A 21,794-nucleotide genomic window follows, 5' to 3' on the forward strand; every position below is an offset into this window, starting at 1 on the left:
TTCGGTTCAATAGCATCAACTATCTAATAAACTGTCTTGAAATCAAATTATACTGGGATAATGTGCAAAGATTACAGCCAGTCAGTCAGAGCTTTATAGATATTGTACAAACTTAAAACGAGGGGTTGATAAATGGTCTGTAAAGTTTTCTATCAACTCTCCTTTTCTTAAGTCTGTATCGAAAGATTAATGGAAATCTCTTATTCTATCTGTAAGAGGCAAAAGAAAAACCCTTTTCTGAAAGTCCATATATGGCTCTTATCACTCATATGAGTAAGTGCAGAAATACTGTGAAATATGCATTAAAGTCCGATTCTTTGTAAAAGTTCGACAAATCATTTTTCCTACCATTAAGACAGAGATAGTTTTACTTCTTAAGTTATTGTGACACTATGAGGAAAAGTACTTTCCTTGTGCTTTCATTGAAAACTACTGGTGAAAAATCAGTACTGCTATAAAATTCAGTGATTAGGAGCCTAGACTGTGTAGTCAGAATGCCTGGATTCAGATCCTGGCTCTGTAATTTAGAAAGCTATAGGACTTTGGACAAGTCATTTAATTTCCTTGTACCTTAATTTCCTTATCCGTAAAATGGATGTAATAACCTACCTCATAGTACTGTAGTGAGGATTAAGAAAGTTAATGTGAATCAAGTGTTCAGGAGATGATCTGACACTCAAAAAGTATTAGTTGTTATTATTATTACACAATATGTGCTTTAAAAAAATGAAAACCAACTATTATAAGTAACATAACTTATTAATCAAACTTAGAAATTGAAGGCAAAAGATTCATAAAATAGAAAACTTGGCAGATACTTTTCCAAACAAACTACGATTAAAACAACTTTCCTATTTAAAAATGTTTTGCAGTAAGCTCAAAATAATAAGAAAGGTAACTCTTTTAATAAATATCTTTAAATGCCAGCATCACATTTTGTTACACAAAATTTTTGTGTGTTCTAAAAGCTTTGGACAGAGTTCCCACCTTACCTTCCAGCTCGACCTTTTCTCTGTTTGGCATTAGCTTTACTAACCCACTCAGCGGACATTGTACTGATATTGTTCTGAGTATCAAAATGTGTCTCTTTTATTTTTCCTCCATCTATCACATAAACGACATCATCTATGGTAATGCTGTTTGGAAAACAGATATATAAAATGTTAAAAAAAATACACACACATCAAAAGCACTATTCTATAGAAGACCTATAAATAGGGATTTCGGGCATTTTTTTTTTTTTTATTGCATCAAATGATTTTAGCCATTCAGGATTTTCACTACTCTTCACACCCACATTTACCAATATTATAGGGATCGAGTACCTAACAATAGGCAGTGTCAGGCACTGTAAGTGACAGCACAATATTAGTTCTTCAGATCATATACTAAATTCTTACTTGCCTACAGTCAAATATCACAGGTTGCCTCATGCCTAGCACTATGGGAGCCCCAACAGCATGGTTTAATATCAGCTTCCATAAAAGAATCTGTTTCAGTGACTAAACTACGTCTTAGTACCTCCAAGAGAATACAAGAACATTTAAAGGCTGGATATAACTAATTACCAAATACTACCCCCAACCAGAAACAGGTGAAAGGACAAAATTTACCTCAGCTCCCATGCTTCTTTAGGAAAACAAAACAAACAAAATCCAACACCTAAAACGCTATTTCTGAGCTAAAGCATTACTATAGGTAAAAAAACCCCACAAAACTGGCCATGCATGGTGGCTTAGGCCTGTCATCCCAGCACTTTGGGAGGTTGAGGCAATAGGATCATTTTGAGCCCAGGAGTTAGAGATCAGCCTGGGCAACACAGTGAGACTCCATCTCTACAAGAAATTTAAAAAATCAGACAGGTGTGGTGGCACAAGCCTGTAGTACAAGTTACTTGGGAGGCTGAGGTGGAAGGATCACTTGAGCTGAGGAGATCAAGGCTGCAGTGAGCCATGATTGTGCCACTGCACTCCAGCATGGGTGACAGAATGAGACCTTGTCTCAAAAAAGCCCACAAAAAATAAAACTATGCTCACTGCCATAAGAAAAGTTTTTTAAATAAATTACAAGGTATGTGGTAGAGAAAAAAGATTAAGGTATATAAATACTTTATGGTGTTTAAAACTTATATAATCATCAGTATTTGATATTTAAAACTATTTTTACCTAGTCTCCGCAATGTTGGTAGCAATGACTATTTTCCGAACACCAGGAGGGGTTCTTTTAAACACCTGTAGAAACAAATACATCAGAATCACAAAAGTACACTAACTTCTAATACATTATATTTGTAATTAGAGGAATTACCTCAGATACTGTTCATTTTTAGCATTCTATGTTCATTCACTGATACATATATCTAATATTTATCGATGTATTTATGAAGTATACATCATTTTCAATATTACAAAATTATCTTTTGGTAAACCACACTAAATCTCCCACAGATGTCACAATCTTATCACAAACAAGATTTCCAATGAGGTATCATTATTTAAATTTACAGCAGTTTTTTAACAAAAGCTGGAGGTTATAAAGTAGAGGGAGGGATATTTATGTTAAGGACAAGAATAATGAAGTCAAATCTCCATGGGTAAGAACACTGAACAATCAGGCAGATGACCAACCCAGCAGAATAAATGTCAACTGTGCAGCTGTACCAACCACTGTCTACTAGCTTGAGGTCAGACTGGAGTGAAAAAAAAAAAAATCCTCTTTAAATGGGGAATTCTACAAATACTGCCCCACAACCCGACAATGTCACTAAAGTAGAAAGAAGATAGGTAATCAAGTACCACTGGCGATAATGCAAACAAACAAACAAAAAGCATGAACTTATCTCTTCATTTACAAAACTGGTAATCAATACAGAAAATGTTTCCCAGGCTATTCACATACTCTCCAGCAAAGGAATACATAATTTACTAGGTTATGGTGTCGAAGATGAATACTTCCACGCTGGATACTCTTTCAGTCTTTGGAATCAAGAGTTTTCTCTTTCTTGCCCCCTCTCTTCTCTCAGGTATGTACTCTGTATCCAATTCATGACTAAGGTACCAGCAACAAAAATATTAAGAGTCTCAAAGAAAAATATCTTGATATTTTCTTATAAAAAGAGAAAAGGATAAACTAGAAACAGGGAGAGGAGCAGGTTTTCTAATCAATTTCATTTTGCAAGAGCCTGCAAATACTATAGATCATAACATTATCTTGCCTCTGAGAATGTAGTGTTCACTCTAATTAGGAAAGCGCCGGTATCTGATGGAGCCAAACATTCATAATACCTTATTAAAACAAGAAATTTTATACCTGTGAATATACTAAGTTTGTGAAATTAAATCTCAAATCATCATCAAACTGTAGTATGTCACAGATCATTAATTTCTAGGTTTGGTTACTTTTAGTAGTACTCACATACCTTTTTCTCTTACTCAGGAAACCCAACGAAGTTACTGGTGAAACCAATTCTTTAAACTTATCCCTAATGTAGACAAAACTAATCAGATTTGTGGGTTATCCACTGATATTCAAGTTTTTGAGCAATCATCCCCTGAAGACTCATTTGCAAAGGTTCTCAAAGAAGTATTTTTTACATGAACTACTATTTGAAAATGCTCCTTAAAAAAAATAAAGGAAAACACATAACAAGCAGTCCTTAAAGCTTGCCTCAGTTTGAAATACATTTAACAAATGTATCCATTTAACATACCTGTGTCTGGTTAACCGTAGGCATCAGTGAATGTAAAGGTATAATTAAAAATTTATCTGAAAATTAAAGAGAATTAAATTTTAAGATAAAGAGTTGCAGAAAAGCTCCATCAAACACATATGAGACAATGAATTCAGAAGGTGAAACAATTCTTTTTTTGACAAGACATTGAACATTATTTAATGAAAACAGCTAAACCATCTGAGTTATTGACAAATTGCCCATGTGTTTAAGTGAACCAAACAATTCTTTATTTATATCTCTACATACAAATAGACCAACTTAATTTCTTTAAAGTCTTGTTTTCTGAGCACTCCAAGTTCAAGCTAATATTTTGTTCTGTTAGTTTATTTCATATTGGTAAGTATTTTCCCCAAATTCTTAAAGAATGCTCAAAAGCTGGGAGTAATCTTTTCAAAAATTGAATGAATAGCCAAAAATTCTGTTTAACATGAACATGTTTGTACACTTTGGGTGACCCTATTTTTTTGTTGTTGAGACAGGGTCTCACTCTGTTGCCCGGGCGAGTGCAGTGGTGTGATCTCTGCTCACTGCAACCTCTGCCCCCTGGGCTCAAGTGATCCTCCCACCTCAGCCTCCCGAGTAGCTGAGACCACAGGCATGCACAACCATGTCTGGCTAATTTTTGTATTTTTTGTAGAGATGGGGATTTGCCATGTTGCCCAGGCTGGTCTTGAACTCCTGAGCTCAAGCAATCCACCCACCTCAGCCTTCCGAAGTACTGGGATTACAGATTATAGGCATGAGCCCTGCACCTGGCAATCCTCACTATTTTAATCAAACCGATAATATCTAAATTTGTAGAGCAAATTACTTATTAAATACCCATGTCCTAGTTAAAAATAATGAAATAGTCCTTGTTAAAAATAATACATTCCAGGTCAGGCACGGTGGCTCATGCCTGTAATCCCAGCACTTTGGGAGGCCGAGGCGGGCAGATCACGAGGTCAGGAGATCAAAACCATCCTGGCTAACACGGTGAAACCCCGTCTATACTAAAAACACAAAAAATTAGCCGGACGTGGTGGCGGGCACCTGTAGTCCCAGCTACTTGGGAGGCTGAGGCAGAAGAATGGCATGAACCCGGGAGGCGGAGCTTGCAGTGAGCCGAGATCGCACCACTGCACTCCAGCCTGGGTGACAGAGCGAGACTCCATCTCAAAAAAATAATAATAATAATAATACATTCCAAAAGTGACCCACATTTTAAACATATTTTGTTAAAAATATAAGAAATTCCTACTTTTTAAGTTTCCAAATGAAATAGCTCAAGCCCATTCATGATTATTAGCCAACACAGAAAGTCTGGTGTAATACAGTGATGGGTGAAAGAGTATTAAGAAAGCAAGGGTTAATTTCACATTTAACTATGCTTACAAAAATACAATCTGACTTAAATGCCCAAATGATTCAAGTCAGCTATATTTCCCCAGAAAAGAACTGTTGTTATCTAAAGGATATGATGATCCCCATGGACTCATGACTGACTGTGAACAGATTTTACAAATCTTAAAAATAAAAAGTAGTAAACAGCTGCCAAGCAACTGATGTTGCTAAAAAAGAATGCTCTGAATTACTTGTCTCTGTGACAGTATGAAATATTACAACTGTAATACTCAAGCCAAAAATACTTAACTTGAATTGAATCAAGCTTCCAGATATAACTTCCAAGTTACAGGAAATAAAAGTAAGAGAGAATCAAATGAAATGATAGCATAAAGAGTCACACAAATTCAGAAAGTTGGACTTACTAGAGAACAACTGGCCTGGTCTTTTCCATGACTTTATTACCATGAGGAAAAGCAGGGAGTGGAGGGGAGCAATGTTCTAGAGCTAGATCAAAAGATGTTGACATTTTCTGTACTTTGAGCAGGCTAGTTGTGAAAGACACTTTTCAGAAAAATGGGAAAATCTGATTACAGACTGGATTATTAGATGGTATTAAGGATTAGGTATGATAAAGACATGATGGTTATACAGAAAATTGCCTTTAGAGATTCTTGCTTATACATTTAGAAATGAAATGTGACAGCTGCAATTGACTTTAAGAAAAAACTAGGACTGAAAAAATAATTGTTGGCACTGAAGTCGTGGACATATATATGGTATTCATTAAGATTCTCTAGTTTTGGCCGGGTGCAGTGGCTCAAGCATGTAATCCCAGCACTTTGAGAGGCCAAGGCAGGTGGATTACAAGGTCAGGAGTTCAAGACCAACCTGGCTAAGATGGTGAAACCCTGTCTCTACTAAAAATACAAAAATTACCCAGGCGTGATGGTGGGTGCCTATAATCCCAGCTACTAGGGAGGCTGAGGCAGGGAACTGCTTGAATCTGTGAGGCAGAGGTTGCAGTGAGCTGAGATTGCGCCACTGCACTCCAGCCTGGGAAACAAAGCGAGACTCCACCTCAAAGAAAAAAAAAAAAAAAGTTTTTCTAGTTTTTTTGTATGTTTAAAATGTTTCATTACAAAAAGTTTAAAAAGTTAGCCAGGGATAATAAAAGTAAAAACAATTCTGTTGAAGACTATATAATTGGGAAAAAAAATTTATATTGCTGACACCATACAACTAAGGGAGTTAATGAGAACAAAATCTATATTCTTATGAAAAGAAAAAAACAAGAAATTGATAAGCATTTAATAAACTGAGTTTCAAAACTCAACTTCTCAGCACAGAGTTAGGCCAATTTTCTCCCCATGATAGTGGTTGACTATACAACTGATTATCAAGGCTAAATTTTTTTCAACATAATTTGAGAAAAAACACTCAAGTTCTCGAAAGATTTCCTTTAAAAGGAATTGAGCTGGTAGTGGAAGTGTATACATTAGCAACTCTTTCCTTGAAAATAATCCATTCAAACTAGAAAGTTAACGAAGTCAATTATAATAATCTATAATATCACACCCTTTTCCCACTCTCCATCACATACACTAAATGATAATGTTATATTTTGGTATATATCTTATCTTTATTGGTAAATACATGCACACACATTTTTTAAAATTATAAGTACACTATACAATAGTGTTTATAATAATGGGGGAAGGAAAGGTCAGAGTTAGAAGATTTAGCCAATAAAAAAATTCCAGTTGTTTGAAAAATTCAGCTGTCTAATCATGACAAATTTTTCCATAAAGTTATCACACAACAAAAACACAGAAAGCAGTATTTCTTTATAGAGAAGTCAATTAGATCAAAATACTTTGCAAGCTAGATAGTAAATAATTTTAATTACAGAGAATGCTTTCAGAGCATAACAGGATTTAACAAATAATACATATACACATATTATTTTAGTCAATACAATTAGATCAAAATATTTTCTAGTGCCTATAAATTTTGTCTGGCTGGGCGTGGTGGCTCATGCCTGTAATCCCAGCACTTCGGGAGGCCGAAGCGGCTGGATCACGAGGTCAGGAGATCAAGACCATCCTGGCTTACACAGTAAAACCCTGTCTCTACTAAAAATACAAAACATTAGGCGGGCGTGGGGGCGGGTGCCTGTAGTCCCAGCTACTGAGGAGGCAGGGCAGAAGAATCTCATGAACCTGGAAGGTGGACGTAGGGGTTTTCCCTGCAGTGAGCCAAGATCACACCACTGTACTCCAGCCTGGGCAACAGAGTGAGACTCTGTCTCAAAAATAAATAAATAAATAATTAATTAATTCTGTCAAAAGCACTTCAACAGAGTGAGGTTAGAAATTATATTCAGAGGCCACACATGGGCTCAAGCCTGTAATCCCAGCACTTTGGAAGGCTGAGATGGGAGGATCACTTCAGGTCTGGAGTTCGAGACCAACCTGGTCAACATAGTGAAACCCCATCTCTACTGAAAATGCAAAAAGTCGGCCGGGCATGGTGGCACATGCCTGTAATCCCAGCTACTCTGGGGACTGAGGCAGGAGAACTGCTTGAACAAAGGAGGCAGAGGTTGCAGTGAGCCAAGATGGCATCACTGCACTGCAACCTGGCAACAGAGTGAGACTCCATCTCAAAATAAAAAAATCATATTCAGAACTGTAAAAATTAAACAGAATTTTCTTTGTAGTTTTTATATCTGAAGTTAATGATTGCTGAAAATACTCTAAATTTTATAGAAAAAAATGTTCTCATTCATTTCTCTAGAGTTTATATGTTTCAAAATATGCTGTTCATACAGGATCAAAATCACTTGAGGAATTTTAAAAACTTCAGATGTTCAGGTCACATTCTTAGATTTGGGCTGATGATGGGGTCTAGGTATCTGAATCTTAAAGAAGCTCCATAGGTGACTCTGTCGTATATTCAGAATTCAGAAACACTGGGCTAAGGGATTTCTTTTTTGCAGCAGTAAGTGAAAAAATGAAAAACCTCACATACCTATGCTTTAAGAGCCAATTTTATTAGGCAAATTGTGAAAAAGAAAGAAAATATTCTCTTCATAATACTAAATAAAAAGCTTCACCTTCATCTGTGACCTAGTAGAAGCAACACGTCTTCGAATAAAATAAAAAAATACACATGCCATATATAATTCAAATACCACTCTTTGAATTACAGTAAAATACATTTACATAGTACCTGATTTAAACATTACTTGTGACATCAAGAGATCATGTAAAGTGCTGATATTGTCCCAGCCTGGTAGAAAGACCAGTATCGCACCATCCTATATGAAGGGGAAATAACCATTACATAGGATCACATCAACAAAATGCAGTAAACAGTAAAATTGTGTGCACACTGAAGTCTCCATTAAAATTATACTAGCTCAGGATAATTTTCGTTAATAATTAAAAGTATATAAGCTTTTTTTTTTTTTTTTAAATTATTGTTTTTGAGACAGAGTCTTGCTCTGTCACCCAGGCTGGAGTACAATGGCATGATCTCGGATCACTGCAGCATCTGCCTCCTGGGTTCAAGTGATTCTCATGCTCAGCCTCCCAAGTAGCTGGGATTACAGGCCTGTGTCACCACGCCCAGCTAATCTTTGTAGTTTTAGTAGAGATATGGTTTTGCCATGTTGGCCAGGCTGGTCTCGAACTGGCCTCAAGTGATCCACCTGCCTCGGCCTCCCAGAGTGCTGGATTACAGGCATGAGCCACCGCATCCAGCTAAGCTCACTTTTAAAAAATGAGATTTATAATCCATATATTTGTTTAGTCTTCTCTTCAAACAGGTCAAATGCCTAAATCTTTTGCTACTATGAGATGATTTGTAGTATCAAAAGTAATTTCTTCCAGTCTATTTCATAAGCATTTAAGAAAACTGTATTTTTCATGGCCTTGATACGTTAATAAAATTAAAATTATGTTAACTGAAGAAAGAAAAATAAAACTAACCTCTTCTTCCAAAACAATGTATCGGATAAGGGCAACAATCAAATTCAGATCAACTTTATCATCATCCATCATTTCTATAACATCTACAGTACTTGCTGAATACCTATCAAAGTTAAACACAAAGTCACGAAATACTTAATCAAGTTTTCTGTTAACTTGCTATAAAAGCTTAAAATTAACTCAATCTGCAAATGGAGGAACATAATCTACAGATCGGAGAGAATTACTGGGGTAATAGTGCTTAAAAGTCAAATAAAAGTCAAATCAGCACAATATTTAGCTCAAATAAGAGACTCACAATGCTCTCCTTTAAGTATGTACAGATTCAAGAAGATGCCCCCAGCCCCTGGCTTTTTGTTTTAGTTATTTAGCCACTGATTTCTCACCTTCAGACAAAATAAACTTACCTTCTTCGCAGTTCCCTTACATAATCTGGCCAACGTTCTTTATATATTGCTTCTTTTTCTTCTTTTTCTTGTCTATTTACATGCCCTTGCATGAAACCCCTCTTAAACTGGGATCTGTGTTCTTTTTGTTCTGGAACATACCTAAAATAAAAACATTCTTGAATATCTTCACCTTTTCGAAACTCTAGTTTTAGCTAAAATCTGTGATATTTTATATTTAGGATTTTCAAAAAGGATTCTAAAGAACATTTTCATTATGCTTTCAAGTGAATGCTAGCTAAAATATCAGTTTGTGTTCATTAACTTATAAAACCTGATATTTTAGATAAAAATCATTCTTCTCTATTGAAGTATATAAACCTATAGACCATTTTTAGTAGTCAAAATTTCAAAAAAAGACCAAAGTAAGTAACTTTTACCTTCAATTTTAAGTTTGCTTTAGAACAAAAGTTAACATTAATGTAAGTCCAAACCTGACTACACATAAGAATCGAATCCCTCAGACAGCTTGTAAAATACAGACTCCTAAATCCCATCCCTGATGATTTGGATTTGGTAGGTATGCCAAACCTGACTACACATAAGAATCGAATCCCTCAGACAGCTTGTAAAATACAGACTCCTAAATCCCATCCCTGATGATTTGGATTTGGTAGGTATGCCTTGGGTCTGTTAATCTAAGAATTTTAATTAGGGCCCGCAGGAGATTCAGATAGTATATCCAGATCTACAGACCTATGCTAGAGAACTATTTAATTCTGCTCAGTCACACAGTTGTAGCTAATGGCAGATCCAGAATCAGTATTCAAGTCTCTTATATGTCAATCGAGTGCTGTACTATGTTCTACTACCACGCTGTAGTAACTGCTAAAACCACAGAGGGCACATCTGGACAATAATTCTACCTATCATTGTCAGTCCTGCGAGGCACGAGGTGGGAAAAGACAAAAATGAACCTACACTTTAACCCCAAGGCGTCTCTGAGCTCAACTAGAGGACAGCATCTATATGGAATGGGGGAGGGGTTGGAGCATGGACTCCCAAGTCAGAATTAATATCCTTGCTCTGCTACTGACTAGCTGTGTGACCTTAGAAAAGGCATTAAACATCTGGCCTTTAGTTAACTTATTTGAGAGATTAATGTTTGTAACAGTACTGGTATGAGATTTTTAAAGATGTGATAAAGTAAAAAAAAAAGTGATAAAGCCTCATGTACAGCAGACACCCAGAAAGTGTTAATCCCCTCCCCTATTCAGTACCTGTGACCCAGAATTCCCCTAAGTCTTCGATACATACAGAGGCACCTACTTGAGGTACGGCAACCTGAGACACAGATTGGTCCTAGTCAGCAGGATGGACCCACAGTTGGCTCCCTTCCCAGAAATTGCAAAACAGAGGTAACCTTCAATCCTCCCACCTCCAATCACAACCCTCCATATCACCTTGCCCTGCTCTTGTTCTGGTCATTGTATTTTCTTTGCTACCTCCTTGCTGTGCAGCTCTTCTTCTGGGAAGGGGACAGCAGGGAGCTTCTGATGAAAATCTCTAACCAAGGACTACCCTCATTCAACTCTCCTCTTAGAGCTGATGAGCAAATGCACAGATACCATCTTTTTGCTTCAAGAGACTGCTTGGCTACAATTCCAAATGCATTCCCTGACATCCAGGGAGCTTAAGAAAGCAAGTTTCCATCAGGTGCCTTCAGATTATTGATCCTCAAAACTTTGTTTTCACTGTTGCCAAGCAGTTGCCTATTACTTTCCTGGCAAGCAACTGCTAAATGTGCCATGATAGGATGTGGGACACATGGCAAAAAGTGGAAATGAAGAGGGAGTGTACAGAAAATTTATGGCCACTGATGATAAAATCAGGACATGTAAGACCATTACATGCTGTCTCTCTGAGGCTTTTAGTATGTTCTACCTTCTCTGATATATACATTTCCCTCTTTCCTACTTTGACTTCCACTGCTTTCCTAACTTGCCCAGTCTCTACCTAATATATATAATCTAATTTCCAATATACTCTTCACTTCCCTTAGACTTTATATATAATAGCTCATGTGTCTCCCTGTCCACAAATAAATTCTGAGAGCATATACCAAGTCTCTCCTTGCTTAATGCTCAGACCCTAGCACAGTGCAAGGCATACAGTAAAGCTTAATAAATACTTGTGAAATAAATGTCTGGTCAAAACTCAGCAGATTTTTCTTCATGTAAAAATGGTTTGCTCTCACCTTCCACTCTCACTTCCTGGTTTTCTTAAGAGAACTTTAGAGTTTTGAAAAATCTCATCCCAAGTGTTTCTACATCTATCACCCAATCCCCTTTTTTTTGAAACACGGTCTCCCTTTGTCACCTAGGCTGGAGTGCAGTGGTGTGATCTCCACTCACTGCAATCTCCGCCTTCCAGGCTCAAGAAATCCTCCCACCTCAGCTTCCTGAGTAGCTGGGACTATAAGCGCATGGCACCACACCCAGCTGATTTTTGTATTTTTTGTAGAGACGGGGTTTCACCACATTGCCCAGACTGGTCTTGAACTGCTGGGCTCAAGCGATTGCCCCGCCTCTGCCTGCCAAAGCACTGGGATTACAGACATGAGCCACCATGCCTGGCTACCCTTTTTTTCATTCAGATTTACCGTAGGTCAAGCACTGTGCTATGTACTAGTTACTAAAATAAGACAAAATCCTGGACCCCAAAAAGTTTGAAATCTAGTGCAAGAGGCAAATATAGAGATACACTATACAACAAATAACATAAGGGTTATAAGAGATACGATACAAGTGGTATAGGAATACAGATGAGAAAGAACTAAAGGTCGGGCGTGGTGGCTCACACCTGCAATCCCAGCACTTTGGGAGGCCGAGGTGGGCGGATCATGAGGTCAAGAGATCGAGACCATCCTGGCCAACATGGTGAAACCCCATCTCTACTAAAATGCAAAAATTAGCTAGGCATGGTGGCGTGCGCCCGTAGTCCCAGCTACTCGTGAGGCTGAGGCAGAAGAATTGCTTGAACCTGGGAGGCGGAGGTTGCAGTGAGCAGAGATCACGCCACTGCACTCCAGCGTGGCGACAGAGAGAGACGGTCTCAAAAAAAAAAAAGAAAGAATTCAAGTCTGTGAGAGGTATTAGGGAAGGCTTAACGAGCAATGAAGCTGGGATTTTTCTTATATAATCAATAGTTTACACATGAAAGGATGGAGAAGATGACATATAAAGGTCTAAGAGGAAGAAAAACGTTAACAGTGCAAATTCATGAATGAGAGGGCATGGCATGCTAAATACACCATTATGGAATGGTATACTTAGCACAAGCAGGCCACAGGACACATGACTGGGAAATGAGGCTAGAAAAGAAGATGAGGACACACTGTAAAGGGCCTTGGAATGACCAGCTAAGGAATTTGAACCTGATCCTATGGGGCTGTGCTTCTCAGCCTTTTTCCCATCAAAGAATACAAATACGATTCTATACAAGCTCCTGGAGAAGTCTGCTAGCAGCAAAAGGCCAGTGGTCAGAATGCTGAGGGAATCAGTAACTTGGGCATACCAGTTGAGGTGCTCTGTTATAGCCATGGCAAACCAAAAAAGGTTCTTAACAGTTTGTTAAAGAGATATCACATATGCAAGGAGCTTGCCCAGGAGAAGAAAGCTCACATGAACAAATTGTTTTTAGGAAAATATATGGCAGCAATGCTAAGAGTGAAGAACACAGTACCAAAAGAGTAACTATTGCATTAGCACAGGGGAGATAATAAGGACCTTAGCAAAGAAATAAAAATGAGAAGGCATGTTCAAGAAGAAAGTTTCCAGAGTTTGTGTGTGTTTGAAGGCAGTACAAAATGACTTGGATTAACTTGGTTACTCAGTGTGTAAAACAGTTGCCATACCCTGGTACATAACTGCCTGATACACACTAACTTTTGATTTATAGGTCAGAAAACTAAGTGGAGGATAATCATTAACCATTATAAAGTATGCTGGGCAAGACACCTTGTTTTATTTTTTTGGCGGGAGAATATAAGATAATGATTTAGGCTTGAGAAATGTTAGGTTCAAGGCATCTGTGGTACTAGAATACTACTGAGTAGAAAGCCAGTTCAAAGATCAGGAGAAGCTTCAGTTCTGAAGCTATACTACTGAAAGCTTTGAAAATATAGAACTACAGTCAGGGATATAAACAGGTTTGCACAGTGAAAACATAAATGATTGAGAAGACTGGGGTAAATTATATTTAAAGGTTGGGCAATGGAAGCCAACAAAGGAAAGTGAAAATCAGGCAGGAGAGCCAGCAAAAGGGCTCAAACACTAAAGACAAAGGTTCCCAAACTTTGCTGCCCAGGGATCTTCAAAAAACACTGACGCCAGCCAGGCGTGGTGGCTCACACCTGTAATCCCAGGACTTTGGGATGCTGAGGCAGGCAGATCACTTGAGGTCAGGAGTTTGAGACCAGCCTGGCCAACATGGTGAATCCAGTTTCTACTAAAAATGCAAAACTTAGCTGGGCATGGTGGCACATGCCTGTAATCCCAGTTACTTGGGAGGCTGAGGTGGGAGAATCACTTCAACCTGGAAGGCGGAGGTTGCCGTGAGCAGAGATCGCTCCACTGCACTCTAGGCTGGGCGACAGAGAGAGACTCTGTCTCAATTAAAAAAAACCACTGATGCCTGGCTACTACCTCAGACATTGTAATGTAATTTAGGTAGGGAGTATAAATCAGGCATCTGGATTTTACAAAGCCCCAGGTAATTTTAGTGTGCAGCCAAGTGTGGCTAATTCCCAGAAAAATGTTTTACAAGGAAGTAATCAATGGTGGGTTTCTGAGACTAAAGTTTGACATGAGAAAAGTGATATGTTAGTACTTTTTAATATTTTTTATTTCCTAATGTTTACTTACCTTATTTTTTCAATTACATCTTCCAAAAGATATTCCATAACCGGAAAGGTAAAACCAGGTATATGTATCATTGGACAGTTACCTATTACGGCAGACAAAATATAAGCATAAATTTGTACTCAAATGTTAAAAACATTAATATACCGTAAATAGGACAATGACTCTATTACTTACTATTAATTCCAGAAAATGGTCCTGTAGCTTTTACAGTTCTACCCTATTTTTCCACATCTACTTTAATAAAAAACAGCAGTCTAGTCTTCACTCAATACCATTTTACTGCTACCAAACTGTACACACATCTCACAGTTCTACAAAATAACACAGAATATCAAAGAATAGAGTTTTAAGTTGAACTCAAAATCCATTAGTTAGAAGTCTATTTTCTCTTCATCACTAACCCAGATGGTACCATAATAGAATATCCAGAATATCAAAGTTTTACTGAATTCTAGATAAGCATTACTACTTGTAGCACCCGGAATTAGCAAACAAAGGTAATCAAAACAAAACCTAAACAAATAGATTGTTACTATTTCAAAATTACTAATAAAAAAATCACTTCAGAAGTGTTATTTAAATGCTCTTTACATTTCATAACAAGCGAAACAAGCAGTACACACTATAAAAAGCAAACATCACATCAGAGGTCAAAATACCTGAGCAGGTATCACTGCTCTACCCATGATGTGCATACATTTGAGCAAGGTACTCAATGTTAGTTCTAGAAGTCTCATTTAAAAATAACAATAATAACACCTACCCCAACTAATCTTACATGGTTTTCAGTATTAACTGGGATGTATTTTAAAGGACTTTTAAAAAGCTGATGACAAGAACATTTATTAAACATAAATATATTGCATTGTAATTCCCTCCCTTTCCCCCTCCTTCCTTCACAAGTATAAGCAGGAAAGACAGTGGGGATTAATTTTAAAAGAATGTGCTTTGCAGCTGGTCTAACCTAGGTTCAGCTTGGGAAAGCTACTTAACTGCTCTGAGGCTGCTTTCTCATCTGTAAAAATGTGAATGATAATAGTACCTACCTCATAAAGTATTATAAAGACTAAGGAAGACAAAGTGGCAAATATACTACCTGGAACATTGAAGGTGTTCCATAAGTGGTCACTAGCAGTATTAGCAGCAAACTGCCACCCTAACCTGTGATAAAAGCCACAGAAAAATGACAGAAAGAAGTTTATAAAATTATGCAAATCTGTGGTTTGACTTCAATGATGCCATCTTAATTGTGTGGTGGTAGCAACAAGAAGCTACCTGTCCTCACTATGAGAGATGATGCCACCATTTAAAAATACACCCAATTGTCTAATCCATGAAACTGCAGGGTAGAATAATATTAAAATAAAATTAATAGCTAAACATTCATTTTGACTACTCTTTACCTAGTACCATATTAATTTTTTTAATTAAGTGGTTTTCTAGTACATTTTCTAATGTAATAACTATACATTTTACTCACCAAAATATTCTGAAAACTTTTCCGCATTCAATGTTGCACTCATCAATACTACTTTCAAGTCAGATCGAAAATTGAGAAGATCTTTAACAACAGTCATTAAAACATCTGACTGCAGATTTCTTTCATGGATTTCATCAAGTACGATATGACTAACACTGGACAAATACCTAAGGCAGAAGTGTGAAGTACAAAATTTTAAAACCATTTTTCTTTAACAACTAGTAAAATCCAATTTAATAATTACATCTTTTGATAATACTTATATTTCCTTAACTGAAACATACTCACGGGTCTGACTGGAGCCACTGAAGGATGATTCCTGTTGTACAGTATAAGATAGAACCCTGTTTCCTTGGCAACCGACTGTGAATGAAAGACATGAATTAATAAGTCTTGGTTTTCTCTTCTAATAATTAACTACCACAAAGGTTTATATCTTCAATTTTAGAAATGCTTTCAGTTTTAATGAAAATCTTCATACTTAATTTTTTAGTTATAAGAACACCTACCACAATGGGGTAATATGAAATACTTCAAGTTCATTATACGTTATCTTTGTTGTCATTGATACAATGTTAATCTCTTTTAAAAGATATGACCATTGACATTCAGACAACAACTGAATTACTCATGAGGACTAAATATTTGGTTCGTAATTGGAAAGCTCATTTGAAAAGGCAAATGTGTCAGGCATGGTGGCTCAGGCCTGTAATCCCAACACTTTGAAGCCGAGATGGGAGGGTTGCTTGAGCCCAGGAGCTCAAGACCAGCCTGGGCAACACAGTGAGATCCAGGCTCGAAAAGTAAAAAAATTAGCCAGTCGTGGTGGTGTGCGCCAGTAGTCCCAGCTACTTGAGAGGCTGAGGTGGGAGGACTGCTTCAGCACAGGAGTCTTAGGCTGCAGTGAGTTGACTGCACCACTGCACTTCAGCCAGAGCAACAGAGTGAGAACCTATCTCTAAAAAACATTAAGTAAATTAAAACATAAAAAGGCAAATGCAGTCCTAAGCTCCAGAAAAGGACCATGTACCGCACAGTGGAGTTGGATAGGGGGTTAAGATACCAAAATCAATAAAAAGTCAGTCAGAAGTGTGTGGAGGTGGTACTGAAAGGTATAGAACACAATCTTTTCAGAGAGAGTAATGGTCTACTAATCTATCTCCAGGAAAAATGATTATTTTTCTAATCATTCCAAATATAAAAGTACCATTTAAAAAAGGCAATCCAAGTCTGATGTGGGGTTAAAAGATAAATTTGTGGCAGCAAGCCATCTATGCTGCAGTTACTTTAAATGGTAATTGTAATAGTAATAACCATCATAAAAATGGGGAAAATATCCTTTCTTTTGAATCTCCAGCTTCAAAGTTTCACTAAAATCTGCCTGTATATAAGAAGTGAACATTTCTTACCTCTGGAGACGAATTTGATATCCAGTACTATTACCATTGCCACAAGATTCTGCCCTTTCTGCAGCTACTCTTTCGGCAACCTTTAATTCAAATAAAATATAAAGAGAATATAATTTCCTTTAGAACAAATATCCTGATGTCCATGAAAATCTAGGACTGTTGAAAAATTGTTCTTCAGATTTCTAAATGAGTTAAAAAAATAGATATTAAAATCTGAGGTATCTAAAACAGTGTGTGCCTCTCTTAAGAGCTGTTTATGTTTATTTTTCATTTCTTCTTATAAAGTCTTTTAACGCCAAGTTCTCTCATCACTAGTTTCAAAGTGCTTTTCTATAGCATCCTCTCATTAATTTATACTTTTTTGGTCTTTTCTAAGAGTTGTAAATCAAGATCTAAACTTGTAGAAGTTATGTGTAATTTGAAAGTAATTACATATTGATACTCTTCCCTTGTGTTTTTGTTTGTGGTAGGGACTGGTGCTGAATTTCTAGTTCTTGGTCATGTTTTGAAAGTTATGATTGCCAAAAATAAGATTTGGAAAGACGAAATGTTATAATCTAATACTGATTTGTATAACTAAAAGTAACCAACAGTTATTCTGTGACAGAACAGTAATAAGGGATTAGAAATAGAAAATGGCATAATTTCTAAGAAATAATACTTCAGAAGTAAAACTTTCCAATAAGTATATCTAGTATACACTGACAGACCACATTAACCTGTCTACTCAAATTCCAACACATGGTGGAAAAAAGAAGAGAAAAATTACCTACTTAGCATTTCTTCCTACTATCAGCATATACAGTAACTGCTATATATGAGTGAAAATATTTAAGTCTAGCTACAAAACTGTGTTACGACAAAAGTGGTTTATTTTTCACCATTCTGTAATTTTATGCAATTTCCTGGAATATAGTCCCCATAAAAGGGTGAAGACTACCTGAAACTGAAACTACTAGAAGATAAAACCTAGGGAAAAACTCTTTTGGACATCGGTCTAGGCAAAGAATTTATGACGAAGACCTCAAAAGCACAGGCAACAAAAATAAAAATAGACAAATGGGAATTAACTAAGAAGTTTCTACACAACAATAATCAACAGAGTAAACAGATAATTTCCAGAACGGAAGAAAATATGTGCAAACTATTCATCCAGCAGTGGACAAATACCCAGTATATACAAGAAACTCAAATAACAACAATGAAAGACAAATCATCCCCTTAAAAGGAGGGCAAAAGACAAGAACAGACATTTTTCAAAAGAAGATATACAAATGGCTAACAGGTATATGAAAAATGCACAACATCACTAATCATCAGAGAAATGCAAATTAAAACCAAAATGAGATATCATTTTACCCCAGTCAAAATGGCTACTATTAAAGAGTCAAAAAATAATAGATCTTGGCCAGGACATGGATAAAAGAGAACTCTTACATACTGTTGGTAGGAATGTAAATTAGTACAGCCTCTATAGAAAACAGTATGGAGATATCTCAAAGAACTAAAAATAGAGCTATCATTTGATCCAGCAATCCCACTACTGGGTTTCTACCCAAAGGAAAAGAAATCAATGTATCAAAAAAAAAAAAAACCTGCCTTCCATGTTTATCACAGTACTATTCATAACAGTAAAGATACGGAATCAATCTAAGTGCTCATCAGTGGATGACTGGATAAGGAAAATGTGGTGTATATATACACCACAATGGAATACTATTTAGCTGTAAGAGTGAAATCATGTCAAAATAGACACAGAAAGACAAAAATATCATATTTCACATAAGTGGGTGCTAAAAACCAGGTATATGTGGACACAGTGTGGAATGACAAATGATGGAGACTCAGAAGAGAAGACAGGAGGGGGAGAGATGATGAGAAATTACTTAATGGGTACAATGTATATGATGTGGGTGATGGACACCCTAGAAGCTCTCACTTAACCACTACACAACCTATGCATGTAACAAAATTGCACTTGTATCTCATAAATTTACACACTTCTTTTTAAAAAGGGGTGAAGTCTACTGCTCTTTATAGTACGTCTTAGAAACCAAAGCTTAAAACATATACTGTATTTACTGCCAAATGCTGTCGTAATTGGTAATGTTTTTAACCACAGATTCTATATTAAATGACTTAGACATGTGATAAACAGCACTGTCATAAAACCAAAGACAAACACAAATCTTTATAATTTATACACAGAACTATATAGCATAAATAAATTCACTATGCACACTGAAATATGACAAGAAACCCCAGACACCATTAAAAAATATATAACTCACATATTTAACTAGGTCATCTAACTAAAAACGATGACGACAACAAAATCAATGTACAGGCTGAGTATTCCTTAGCCAAAATGATCAGGACCAGAAGTGTTTCTGGTTTCTATTTTGGAATATTTGCATTATACTTGCCCTTGTTAAACATCCCAAATCTGAAAATCCAAAATGTGAAATGCTCTAGTGAGCATTTCCATGTTGGTACTCAAACAGTTATGGATTTGGGAGCATTCTGGATTTCGTATAGTCAACCTGAACTAACAGTTACTTATAAACTGTTACTTAAGTATGCCTTCCCAAAATTTTGGACTTGACAAACCAGAAACAATACCTTATTTTTCCTCATAAATTTCCTCTTACTGAGTAGCTGCATTCAAAAATGACTGACTATGGCCGGACACAGAGGCTTATGCCTGTAATCCCAGCACTCTGGGAAGCTGAAGTGGGCAGATCGCTTGAGCCCAGTAGTTCGAGACCAGCATGGGCAACATGGCAAAACCCCGTCTCTACAAAAAATACAAATATTATCCAGGTATGGTAGCACATGCCTATAGTACCACCTACTTGGGGGGCTGAGGCAGGAGGATCACTTGAACCCTAGAGGTTGAGGCTGCACTGAGCCGTGTTATCACCACTGCACTCCAGCTTAAGTGACAAAGTAAGACCCTGTCTCAAAAAATAAATAAATAAAATAAATCACTGACTACAGAAATGCAGCTTAAAAAAAAAAAAACAAGGTTTCCCACTTTCATCACCATTCAGTGTATTTACATACTCAAAAAATGACAGAAGTAAAAAAAATATTAAATAAACCAAGTAGCAAAATTTAAAGAATCAAATGATGGAGATTATTTGAAGCTTGTAATCAATTCTATAAATATTTTATCTATTTCATTCTTGTGAATACGTACGGAAATTTGCCTAGATATAAAGTTTATCTTGAATTCATAAATATCTATTATCTGTTGAGAGAGGTTACTCAATTTTTTGGGCTTTATTATTAAACATGTTAAGCAAATATTTGCTTTCATAGTCACCAATCCTAAGCCTAATTAAGAATCATTCCACACCTTCAGAATCAGTAGGTTCTAGCAAGATTACTTTTAAAAAGACATTTTTAATAAGTTAAGAGATTACTTACTGAAATGGCACTAATTCTTCTTGGCTGAGTACAAACTATCCTGCAAGCAGATCCTTTTCCTCTTTCAATGTAGTTATCCAAAATGAACTGAGTAACTTGAGTGGTTTTGCCACAACCAGTTTCACCACTTACTACTGTTACCTGATGGTTATCAATTAAATTTACCAATTCCTATTTCAAAAGGGAAAATAAAGAATATCACATGTTGACTAAGTCTGAAAAAAGATATTAATCAAAATTCAACCAAACTGAAGATAGTTATTTTTAACAATAACTTAACTTTAACAATAGCTTAACAATCACAATAACAATGCTTTCTAAATTTTGCCATATCCAATACTGGCAGTTTGGATACCTGGATCTACCAACCACAAGAGATAAGTGCACCAAATTATAAAGAACAAAGCCAAAGCACTGTTAAAGAAAAACATATTGACATAAACAAGAGAGACAGCTTATAACTTCCATGGAGAAGAATTAAAATAATGTTGATATGTGGGGCTACTGAGTATAGAAGCAAACTCCTGGCCTAAACAACTATTGAGGACATTACAAATTTATATCATAATTCATAAATATGGTTTTGTCTGCAGAACAAGTTTGTATGCCATTTTAGGAGCAAGGAAAAGAATATTGTATTTTAAAATTACTTCCTTTCAAATAATTAAAATAAAGTCATTAAATATCTAAACCAAAGCTATCTAGAAAACCTCATATTTTGGGAAGACATTCTTCTTCAAAATTGTATATATTAATATTTTTAATAATAATATTCACTGTATAAACAAAGTCATCTTTACTACCTCAAAGGGATGTTAGGGGTTATTTTCATGTATAAAACAATTTAACCTGAAAACCTACCTTTTAAAAATTCCCCACTTAGGCCGGGCATGGTGGCTCACGCCTATAATCCCAGCACTTTGGGAGGCTGAAGTAGGCGGATCATGAGGTCAGGAGATCGAGACCATCCTGGCCAACATGGTGAAACCCCATCTCTACTAAAAACACAAAAATTAGCTGGGCGTGGTGGCGGGTGCCTGTAACCCCAGCTACCCGGGAAGCTGAGGCAGGAGGATCGCTTGAACCCAGGAGTTGGAGGTTGCAGCAAGCC

General features: G+C 36.6%; 1 protein-coding gene across 1 annotated transcript in view; it reads right to left on the reverse strand.

Moving 5' to 3' along the window:
* The window catches only part of DHX36 (DEAH-box helicase 36), a 51,215-nt gene that overhangs the window by 15,658 nt on the left and 13,763 nt on the right, over nt 1-21,794 (reverse strand). The window contains exons 5-15 of the mRNA XM_024244958.2: nt 20,684-20,854; nt 17,252-17,331; nt 16,131-16,205; nt 15,843-16,009; nt 14,363-14,444; nt 9,459-9,599; nt 9,052-9,154; nt 8,291-8,378; nt 3,710-3,765; nt 2,167-2,231; nt 993-1,136 (exon numbers count right to left, since the gene is read on the reverse strand). Coding sequence (XP_024100726.2) covers nt 993-1,136; nt 2,167-2,231; nt 3,710-3,765; nt 8,291-8,378; nt 9,052-9,154; nt 9,459-9,599; nt 14,363-14,444; nt 15,843-16,009; nt 16,131-16,205; nt 17,252-17,331; nt 20,684-20,854 — 1,172 coding nt within the window. The remainder of the gene's footprint in view (nt 1-992; nt 1,137-2,166; nt 2,232-3,709; nt 3,766-8,290; nt 8,379-9,051; nt 9,155-9,458; nt 9,600-14,362; nt 14,445-15,842; nt 16,010-16,130; nt 16,206-17,251; nt 17,332-20,683; nt 20,855-21,794) is intronic.

Source organism: Pongo abelii, chromosome 2 (assembly GCF_028885655.2).
Source record: "Pongo abelii isolate AG06213 chromosome 2, NHGRI_mPonAbe1-v2.0_pri, whole genome shotgun sequence".
NCBI classification, from domain to species: domain Eukaryota; kingdom Metazoa; phylum Chordata; class Mammalia; order Primates; family Hominidae; genus Pongo; species Pongo abelii.